Source organism: Panthera uncia, chromosome B4 (genome assembly GCF_023721935.1).
Source record: "Panthera uncia isolate 11264 chromosome B4, Puncia_PCG_1.0, whole genome shotgun sequence".
In the NCBI taxonomy this organism is placed as follows: Eukaryota; Metazoa; Chordata; class Mammalia; order Carnivora; family Felidae; genus Panthera; species Panthera uncia.
In genome coordinates, this window is record NC_064809.1 from 134,275,266 (window position 1) to 134,286,412 (window position 11,147).

The window sequence follows — 11,147 nt, forward strand, 5'->3', positions numbered from 1 at the left end:
TGTATGTATGTAGTATGTGGTATATATATGTATGTGTGTGTGGATATATAAATGTAAATATTATATATATAATATATTATAAATATATAATATATATTATATATAAATATATATTTATATATATTATATATAATATGTTATAATATAATATAAATATATATAAGAGATATATATATATATATCACTTCTTTATTCATCACTTGATGGACACCTGGGTTGCTTACGTATCTTGGCCAATGTAACTAATGCATCTATAAACATAGGGGTGCAATATCCCTTCGAATTTGTGGGGTTTTTTTAAATTTTTATTTATTTTTGAGAGAAAGAGAGAGAGACACAGTGGGCAGGGGAGGGGCAGAGAGAGAGGGAGACACAGAATCTGAAGCAGGCTCCAAGCTCTGAGCTGTCGGCACAGAGCCTGATGCAGGGCTCAAACTCACAACTGTGAGATCGTGACCTGAGCTGAAGTTGGACGCTTAACTGACTGAGCCACTCGGGTGCCCCCAAATTAGTGTTTTTGTATTCTTTGGGTAAATACCCACTAGTGCGATTGCTGGATCATAGGCTAGTTCTGTTTTTAACTTTCTGAGGAATCTCTATACTGTTTTCCACAGTGGCTGCACCAGTTTGCATTCCCACCAACAGCGAGCGCAAAAGGGTTTTTCTCCACATCCTGGCCAACACCTGTTGTTTCTTGTGCTTTTGATTTTAGCCACTGTGGCAGGTGTGAGGTGATACCTCATTGTAGTTTTGATTTGCATCTTCCCGATGATGAGTGATGTGGAGCATCTTTTCACGTGTCTGTTGACCATCTGGATGGGTTTGGAGAAATGTCTGTTCATGCTGTCTGCCCATTTTTAATTGGACTATTTGATTTTTGGGTGTTGAGTTGTTTAGCTTTCTGTATATATTTTGGAAACTAACACTTCATCTAAATCCATTCATCTTTTGAGCCAGCAATTCCACTTCTAAAAATCTATCTCCCTGATTTATGTGCACAACTGTACAATGGCAAATACACAATTATGCAATTCATTACAGGTTGTTTCTAACAGAAAAAGACTGGAAACAACTCAAGTGTCCAAAAATTAAGGGAATGCTTGAAACAGCTGTATAACAGCTACACAGTGGAGAATTACACAGCAGAAAGAGAACAGAAGAGGATATAGTAAGTAAAAAAAGTGCATAACAGCATATATAGTAAAAAACTAACTATGAACTTTGATGTAATGAGAAGTGAGGAGTTAGAGATAGCACTACATACATATTTGCTTGCATCTGCAAAAAGAAAACACTGAAAGACAATCAAGAAATGAATGGTCATCTATACAAGGTGAAGAGCAGGACACGGAAACTGAGTTGGATACCTGTCTGCCTCTCCTGGTCCATTTTCTTTTCTTTTCTCTCTCTTTTTTTTTTTTAAATTTTGTTTATTTATTTATTATTTATTTATTTTGAGAAAGACAGAGTCAGCACAAGTAGGGGAGGGACAGAGAGAGAGACAGAGAATCCCAAGCAGGCTCCACACCATCAGCACGGAGTCTGACATGGGGCTGGAACCCACTAAACTATGAGATCACGACCTGAGCCAAAATCAAGCGTTGGACACTTAACCAACTAAGCCACCCAGGAGCTCCTCCTGGTCCATTTTCTACCCTGCTTTCTGCCCTGTATCAATAGGTTCTCACGCCTTTTGGCTTCTACTTGGATTGGGCCAATAGGGAGCTCTGGCAGGAGGGAAGGAAAAGAATAGGGTCACGGTATTTATTCCCTTACTTCCCTCTCTGTGAGGTGGCTTCTAGTTAGCTGTGTCTTTCGACAGGTCACCACCCTTTCAAATTTCCTTCTGGGTTCCTTCCTCTCTGGGCCTTGGGTGGTGACAGATCCATCATGCTAACCCTGCAATTCCTCTAGTCCTTCCAATTCCTTTATAGCCTTACACACATTTGTAATTACTCCCTTTGTAAACAAATCTTCCACAAATTGTCCTCATCTGAGTGTGCCACCTGCTTCCTGTTGGGACCCTACCTGATAGGGGAACAGTACAGAAGCAAGATCTCTTGGTGTATACCTTTATATAGAGTTTTGAGCTTTGAAATATGTGTATGTATTGTCATTTTTTAAAAAAAAAACTAAAATTTAAAAATTCTATAAATGAAGGGCGCCTGGGTGGCTCAGTCGGTTAAGCGTCCGACTCAAGCCATGATGTCAGGATCATGATTTGAGCCCCACATCGGTATCTTAAGTCTGCTTAAGATTCTCTCTAAAAAAATTAAAAATAAAAATTCAAAAACAGAAACAAGTAAACTTAAGTGAATATTAAATTGGTGATAGCCATATTGAGAAATGGTTTATTTCAAGGGACTTTAGATCACAAAATTCTGACTGTACATTCTTAGTGGGCTGTATTTCAAGCACCAAAAAGAAGTATAAAAGAACTTTAAATCTCCTTTGGTGTCTTTATTGTTTGTAATGATACTGGCATTGGTAGTTTTAAGATCATTTTCTCTGTATTATAGATTTAAGCAAATAAGTATATTAGTGATGTTAGGAATTATTTTCAAAGTAAGAAAAAATGTTTGCAATGACAAGAATCAGGGCACAGTGAAAACATAGTTATGTTAAAACTGAATGGGGGCACCTGGGTAGCTCAGTGAGTTAAACGTCTGACTCTTGATTTCAGCTCAGGTTGTAATCTCATCGTTTGTGGGATTAAACCCCACATTGGGTTCTGCGCTGTGAGCACAGAGATTTTCTGCTTAGGGTTCTCTGTCCCCCCACCCCCATCCCTACCCTGCTCACACACAAGTATGCACATGCATGTTCTCTCTCAAAATAAATAAGCTTTAAAAAAAAAGCCTCAGTTTTATAAACCTTAATGAAATGCTGATTCAGTCATAAATATTATTTGGCATTAAAACCATCTGGGTAGCACACAGGGTAATGTCTCTGACATCAGCTGTAGCAATAGTTTCTAGATAGGTCCCCTGAAGCAAGGGAAATAAAAGCAAAAATAAACTATTGGAACTATATCAAAAAAAAAAAAAAAAAAAAAGCTTCCGCACAGCAAACAATTAATGAAACTAAAAGACAACCTGTGGAATGGGAGAAGATCTTTGCAAATGACATAGTAAATGATTACTACTTAAAATATATATAGAAGTTATACAACTCAACACCCAAAATACAAATAATCCAATTGAAAATGCGCAGACAACATGAACAGACATTTCCCCAAAGAACACATCCAGATGGTCAACAGACACATGGAAAGATGTTCCACATCACTCATCATCGGGGAGATGCAAATCAAAACTACAATGAGGTATCACCTCACACCTGCCACAGTGGCTAAAATCAAAAGCACAAGAAACAACAGGTGTTGGCCAGGACGTGGAGAAAAAGAAACCCTTGTGCACTGTCGGTGGGAATGCAGACTGGTGCAGCACTCTGAAAACCAGTATAGAGGTTCCTCAAAAAATTAAAAATAGATCTACCCTATAATCCAGTAATCACACTACTGGATATTTACCCAAAGAATACAAAAACACTAACTCAAAATGATATATGTACCCCTATGTTTATAGATGCGTTATTTACATCGGTCAAGGTATGTAAGCAGCCCAGGTGTCCATCAACCGATGAATGGATGAAGGAGACGTGGTGTGTATATACAATGGAGTAGCACCCAGTCATAAAAAGGAATGAAATCTTGCCATTTGCAACAGCACAGATGGAGCTAGAGAGTACAATGTTAAGTGGAATAAATCGGAGGATGACAAATACCATATGATTTCACTCATGTGGCATTTAAGGAACAAAGGAAGAGAGAGAGAGACAAACCAAGAAACACTAAGTATAGAGAACAAACATAGTTACCAGAGGATAGATGGTAGAGGCATGGGTGAAATAGGTTATGGGGAGTAAAGGGGATTAAAGAGTATACTTATCATGATGAATGCTGAGCAATGTATAGAAATTTTCAAACACTGTATCATATTAAAATTTAAAACTTAATAAAATTTAAAAAACTTGGGTAAATGCTTGATAAAGAACATTTGTATAATGTCAAAGCAACACTAGTAGACCAGACTAGTTAGAAGGGAAAAACTAATTGTACAATGTAGTGATCACTGTCACCACCCTAATCCGGGGGTCAATCTTAGCATCACTAGTGGTAAAACAAATAGGTGTTATGTGATGTAATACCATGAGAAATACACAACATCACCTATGATGGAATCTAACCAAAACTGTTTAATTTGAACCCATCAGCCTTTTAGGTATTGAATTTTTTCAAATGTCTTTTCCTCATCTATCAAGAAATAAAATGGATCTTCTTCTTTGTGGAAACAAATGAAGATTACTGAGGGAACAGAGTGGCACACAGATTAAAGTAGGGTAAGACCAAAGATTGGGAACTCAGCTAAAAGATTACTGCATTAATCCAGGGAAGAAATGATGAGAGCCTGAAACCCTGAGAGTAGTGGCAAAAGAGGGAAGAGCACAGGTTATTAAGGAGGCAGAACTGGCCCAGACTGGTAGTGTTCTGGGTGTGACAGGGAGAATTTATTTAAAGATGACGGAGAATTCATTTAGGTGGCAGCCATATGAAACTCCGGGAGTAAAGCATTCTAAGTCCAAGGAACAGCCATATGCTAAGACCCTGAAATGGAAAGAAGCTTGGTCTGTGTAAGGAAGGCAAAAAAGAAAAGCAATTCTGACCAAAGCATAGTAAATACAGCGAAAAAGAATATTAAAGAAGAGAAATACACAGAGGCCAGATCATAAAGGCCTTTGTGGATCATGGTAGAAATACCGGATTTCATTCCAAGTGTGGGGGAAAGCCATTCGAGAGTTTTAAGCTAGGCAGCGCTCTGATTTATAGATTTCCTTTGTTTGTTAACCACTCACTCTGGGTGCTGTGAAAATGAATTGTAGGGAGACAAGAAAGCAAGCAGACGGATGTGTTAGGAGGTTATAGCAATAGTCCAAATGAGAGCTCTAGCATCTTCGATTGTGAAGTGGTGAAAAATGGCAAGAAACAACTGGATTCAGGATGTATTTCAGAGGTAGAGTTATTAGGATTTATAGAAGATTAAATGAGGGAAGTGGAGCGTAGAAGGAGGAATAAAGAATGACTCTGGGTTTCTGGTCTGAATAAATGAGTAAACTGCATCCCTTACCAAGCAGGTAAGACCTAGGAAGGAATAAGTTGGTCTCATGGAAGTGGGGGAGAGGAAATTTGCTACTCTTTCTGATTATAGTACTTTGTTTTTTTTAGATTTTATTTTCTATGCCCAACGTGGGCATTAATTTCTATGCCCAACGTGGGGTCTGAACTTGACTGAGCCAGCTAGGCGACTTCTAGGTCTACTAGAAGTAGCAAAAAATGAAAATATGCTGAATATTATAGGCTAGATATATAATTTTGGAAGTCAGTAGCGTAAAGATGGCATTTGAAGCCATGAAACTGAATAAGATCATGTGGGAAAAGAACACAGGGAAGAGAAAGACAAAGGACCTATTTCCAGGGGGTGGGAGGATTCTAGTGCTTAAGAGACCCAGGGGAGAAGCAGCCAATAACTGAGGGCTTGCCAGTGAAACAGGAGAAAACCTAGTTGGTACACAAAGTCAAAAAGAGCCAAGTGACCCAAGGGAGGGATGAAATGAGATCTATCATGCCACCTAGACAGCAAGACCTTCCCTTGACCAACTTCTTTAAAAACACCCCCAGGACTTCCTATCTCTGTTTCTATTTTTCTCCTTATTACTTAACACTTTAATATTCTATATACTTTTCATATTTAGTTTGTTGTCTGTCTCTCCACCTTTGAATGTAAGTTCTATATGGAAAGGGATTTTTATGTTTGTTCACTGATGAGAATGGTACATGGCATACAGTAGGCATTCAATCATTTTTAAGTGAATGAAATACCACTGATATATCAAAGGGAATGAGGATAGGAAATTGGCCACTGACTCTTACAAGATGTAGGTCAACAGTGACATAGAGAAATTTCAGTGGAGCTTGAAAACTTGAAATCACACTTGAAAACTGAATCAAGAGCATTGAGAATGGCTCAAAGAGTTTCACTGTATTGATAAATTGGGGCAATAGCCTAAAGAGACAGTGAAGTTCAAGGGATTTTCCCCCAAGCGTTTCATAAATTTTTTTTTTCAACTTATTTATTTTGAGAGAGGCAGAGAGAGCGAGCACAAGTGGGGCAGAGAGAGAGTACCAAGCAGGCTCCACACTCCACGCTGTGCCCAAAGTGCAATCCTATGATATAGTAAGATCATGACCTGAGCCAAAATCAACAGTCAGATGCTTAACCAACTGAGTCACCCAGGCGCCCCTATAAAATTTTCAAACTTACAAGAAAGTTGAAAAAATTTCATAGTAAACACCCATACATTTACCACTAAATTCTACAATTAACATTGTACTATACTTTCTTTTCATACAGCTATATACCCTCTATGTTATAAGAGTGATAATAAGACATGTACTAATGCCAATGAAAACTACCCAATAAGGGAGAAAGATAAAATCCAGAGAAAGAATTACAAAATAAAAGGGGGAAGGATTTAAAACAGAGGTGGAGAGGACTCAGGTACACTTGTAGAACTTCTCTGCTAAATATGCTTCAAAGTCTACCATTTTCTTCCATAAAGTTAAATATATCACCCTGGCAAGGACTGACTCAAAAGGATTTCAACGTTATATCCTGCCGCTCCTCTACACATTCTCGTCAATTTGGACTATGAGCTGTCCCACCGACAGACCTTCCCAAACCCCTGGAAAAATACTCTTTACTCTTTGAGCCAGTTCAAATGATAATTCCTCTAGAAAACCTTCCCTAATCTTGACCTCTTCTTGTCCATACCTCCCCAAATCAGATCTAGTATTTTCCTTGCTTAAAGTTCCATAAACAATGTTACTGGGTCTCCTATTTCAATTAGTGTACTTTCTTATACTCCCTAAACCTTGAGAGCAGAAGCTGTCTTATAATACATACCTTCTTCTGCTTCTAACACTAAGTATATGCAAAAACTATTTGCTAAATTCAAGTGGAGAACACTAAGGTTAAAATCAAAATGAGATTTTTCCCACTACCACAAAAAATCAACATTAGATTTACTAAAAACAAATGAGAACATGTCAAATTTTGACAGGTGGTGACAATAGGAAATTATTACAAAAAGTATGACTAACTAGCTAAATTGAAGTTTAAGAGAAAATGGATGTAACAGGTAATTATCAATTGGTTTAATAAAATCTACCTAAATGTGCCAGTAATTCCGTTAAGATTATTTATTAAAAGATGACTTATTAACAAGTGTTCAAATGAATATAAATGAAATACCACCCATTAAATTAGTCTTGGATGAGTATTATACTGAATTTTAGCCTTCGTATAGAAGGAGAATGTGAATAGCTCATGCAAAATTCAGCAATAAGTAAACCAGAAATTTTTGTTGTAGAGAGATTATATTAAAGGCAATGCTAAAAGAATCCATGACTGGCTTTCTATGGTTCTAAGTAAAGTCTCTGGGTTACCACAAATTCTCAAGAGGGAAGTGCAGCTTCCAGGGCACCGGGACAAGAGGAATTTGTGAAGGCATTTTCACAATAACCTTAAGATTTGTTGTTAATCACAATATGTATTGTTGAATTAAGATAAGAGATAAGAATATTTTGAAACTTACAGTTTGGCACTAGTTTTAAAAGGTTCAAAACATCACTTCAACAGGATCTTGAGTGGTAATGGGCAAGTATTTTAGGCTGACTGTAGTATAAGATTTCATGTAAACACACACTCAAAATATTACACTGTTGTAAGTACAAAACACAATTGAGCAACCCTTCACATAATCACCAGTTAAAAGGTGAAGAAAATCAACCGACGGTGGGTCTGGTAACCTGATACATGAGTGAAGGTTAGGGTAAGAACGTAAGGAATGTTTATAATAATTATCTTTTCAGTGTCTTTTTGACAACAGAATCAAGCGTGAATGAGGAAGTATATTACACAGAAGATGCATGAAAATCCTCAATTATGTGCATATTTCCAAGCTCACGTATTCTTTCACATACACTAACTGCAAAGAAAACATTAAACAGTACTTATCTTTATAAAGCAACAGAAGTTTCACAATAATTATACGTCAGGTTGGAGTGCCAGGAAAACACAAATTTCAGTTTCCTACTCAAGGTCTGTCAAATAAGTTAATTTATTCAGGCAAACATTATCTTTCAACCCAAGAATGGTTTCCGGGCTCAGAAAGGAAATCTGGACTGAGAGAGCCAAAAGAAGACTTGAGAGTTAGGAAAAATCTCAAAGTAATTATCATTTCAGGCCCTCCAGCAGCCGGGGTCATTACATCTCTTGTTTCTTATCACAGAGCAGTGGGGAGCCCAGCCAGGCCCGAACTCGGAACTCAAGTCCAGGCTCTGCCCCTTACTGGGCAACCTTGGAAAGTCATCTGGCCCCTCTGAACCTGTTTCCTAAACCATAAAATGGGATAATACCCATTTACGAGGGTTAAACAGAAATAGGGGTGCCAGGAACTTGGTGAGACTCCATGCATGCCATTATTTTTTTTTTTAATTTTTTTTTTTCAACGTTTTTTATTTTTATTTTTGGGACAGAGAGAGACAGAGCATGAACGGGGGAGGGGCAGAGAGAGAGAGGGAGACACAGAATCGGAAACAGGCTCCAGGCTCCGAGCCATCAGCCCAGAGCCCGACGCGGGGCTCGAACTCACGGACCGCGAGATCGTGACCTGGCTGAAGTCGGACGCTTAACCGACTGCGCCACCCAGGCGCCCCAACCATTATTATTACAATATTCCTGTGTAGAAAGTTCCTTGAATCCAAAATGTTGTTCAGGCTCCTTAGAACCAATTATTTCCTTCAGATCTCACTCTCTGTCTTTGGATGAGGAAGGGAAGGGGATGGAGAGGAGAAGTGTAGAGAGTAAGACAGAGCCACTCACGTCAAGCAGGGGCCTGTGTCAACGACAGAGCAGCTCAGGGCACTTCAGCTGAGACCGGATATCGCCCAGACCAGCATCAGCCGGTGACACAGTCAGAACTGATAACCAGCAGAAGGAAAGAGAGAGGACGGCAAAGGCCAGGCCTGATCAAACCCCTTTAAAAAGAGAGGATGTGGGGGACACCTGGGAGGCTCGGTCGGGTAAGCCTCTGACTCTTGATTTCTGCTCAGGTTGTGATCTCACCATCAGGAGGGTAATAAGCCTTGTGGGGGCTCCAAGCTGAGCGTGGAGCCCGCTTAAGAGTCTCTCCCTCCCTCTCCCCCTGCCCTCCCCCATTTGGGCACATGAGCCTGCACGCTCTCTCCATCCCTCTCGCTCAATTAAGAAAAAAAAAAAAAGAGGGTGGGGGGGGGCGCCTGGGTGGCTCAGTCGGTTGAGCCTCCGACTTCGGCTCAGGTCACGACCTCACGGTTCGTGGGTTCGAGCCCCACGTTGGGCTCTGTCCTGACGGCTCAGGGCCTGGAGCCTGCTTCGGATTCTGTGCCTCCCTCTCTCTCTGCCCCTCCCCTGCTTACGCTCTGTCTCAAAACAAACGTTTTTTAAAAAAGGAGGATTTCTGCAGCCAGGTGTCAGACTCCCCAGACACTGAGCCCTCTATGTCTGACCACCTCAAAACGGCAGCTGGTGGAAGGCTCTGCAGGGTTGATCTCAGGAAAGAACAGAGGTCCTTCCCGGCTTGGACTTAGAAAGCGGGAGGTACTGAGCAGAGACCCTGACCGAGGCCTCCTCTCAACAGGGCGCTCAGACGGACTCCAGGGTGGGCTGCTTGGCTTCCTGCCTCCGGTTCATCTGGCTTTTTTGTGCCTTGTGCTTTGCGGGACGTGTAAGAAGAAGCTAAGTTACACGGGTGGCGAAAGGTGGCCGAGTCTGGAATCCCGACCCTGCTGTACGGTAACCTCGCTTTATAACTGAAATGAGCGGACGCTGTGGGGAAAGACACAACCCGCGTGTGCGCCGTCACAGCGCGCTGGTGACAAGAGGGAACTAACTGGGAGGGCGGGAGAAGCCGCGGCGAAGCGAAGCTCGCCGAGCCAGCGCAAAGGAGAGGAGGGGCCTGGACAAACCCGGGATTGGTGTGCAGGAGGGGTCGTGGCCCCGCTGCAGAGGGCGCGGGGACCAAGGGGTGGAGGGTCTGGGTCCGGACGCCAGAGGGCGGGGGGCGGGCGGCAGAGAGCAAGCGGCAGGGGCTGGGAGTGGAGGGTCAGGCGACGGAGGGGTGGGGGCGGAGGGCAAGGGTGGGCACCCGGCGGCGGGGTCTGGGGGCACAGGGCAGGCGTGGGCGGAGGGCCGGGTGCTGGGGGTGGAAAGTGGGGGGTCTCAGCGGCGTTGGGCCGGGAGCGCAGGGTGGGAGTCTGCGCCCCGCGTGGTTGTTGGAGGGGCTGGGACTGGGGCGGAGGGGTCACGGTTCAGGAGGGGGAAGGGCCAAGAGCGCTGGGTGGCAGTTGGGGCGGGCGGGGCTGGTGGCGGAGGGCTGGGGGTGGTGGACGAGGCCCTGGGGCGGAAGGCACCTGGTGGCTGGGGGCACAGAGAGGGGGTGGCCCCCCGGGGAGGGGTTGGCGGAGGGCTGGGGGCGACGGTGGGCACCCAGTGGCGGGGGTGGGCGCTCGGGAGGTTGGTGGAGGGCCGGGGGTGGCGGCCGGGCGCCTGGCGGCGGGGGCCGGGGCACCGTGGGGGGGTGGGGCGGGGGGCTGGGGGTGGAGGACGAGGGTGAAGGTGGGCACCCGGGGGCTCAGGGCGGCGGGGTGGGCGCCCGGGGGGTTGGCGGAGGCCCACGGGCCGTAACCGCCCCGCGTCCAGCACGCTAGGCCGCCCCCACGTTACGTCCCCTCGGGCAGAATGGGTTCTGGGTGACCCGGGAGGGCAGAGGCGTTCAGGGTCCCAGTTACCGGAGCCGTTGGGGCCGATGATGCAGGTGAACCTCCTGAAGGGGCCGATGACCTGGCGGCCCCGCCACGACTTAAAGTTCTCCACGAGCAACACCTCCAAACGACCCATGGCTGCGCCCTCCGCGCCTCAAGCGGCGTCCGCACACGCCGGCGGGAAAGCGCGGGAAGTGCTTGCGGCATCTCGCGAGAGGAGAGCGAG

The 11,147-nt window shown here is 43.7% G+C and overlaps 1 protein-coding gene across 2 annotated transcripts in view; it reads right to left on the reverse strand.

Moving 5' to 3' along the window:
- SMC1B (structural maintenance of chromosomes 1B) overlaps positions 1 to 11,139 on the reverse strand; it is a 75,733-nt gene extending 64,594 nt beyond the window's left edge. For both annotated transcript variants that reach the window (XM_049626502.1, XM_049626501.1), the window contains exon 1: positions 10,949 to 11,139. In XM_049626502.1, the coding sequence (XP_049482459.1) occupies positions 10,949 to 11,057 (109 nt within the window). In that variant the 5' untranslated portion in view covers positions 11,058 to 11,139. The remainder of the gene's footprint in view (positions 1 to 10,948) is intronic.
- Between the last annotated feature and the right edge of the window lie 8 nt (positions 11,140 to 11,147).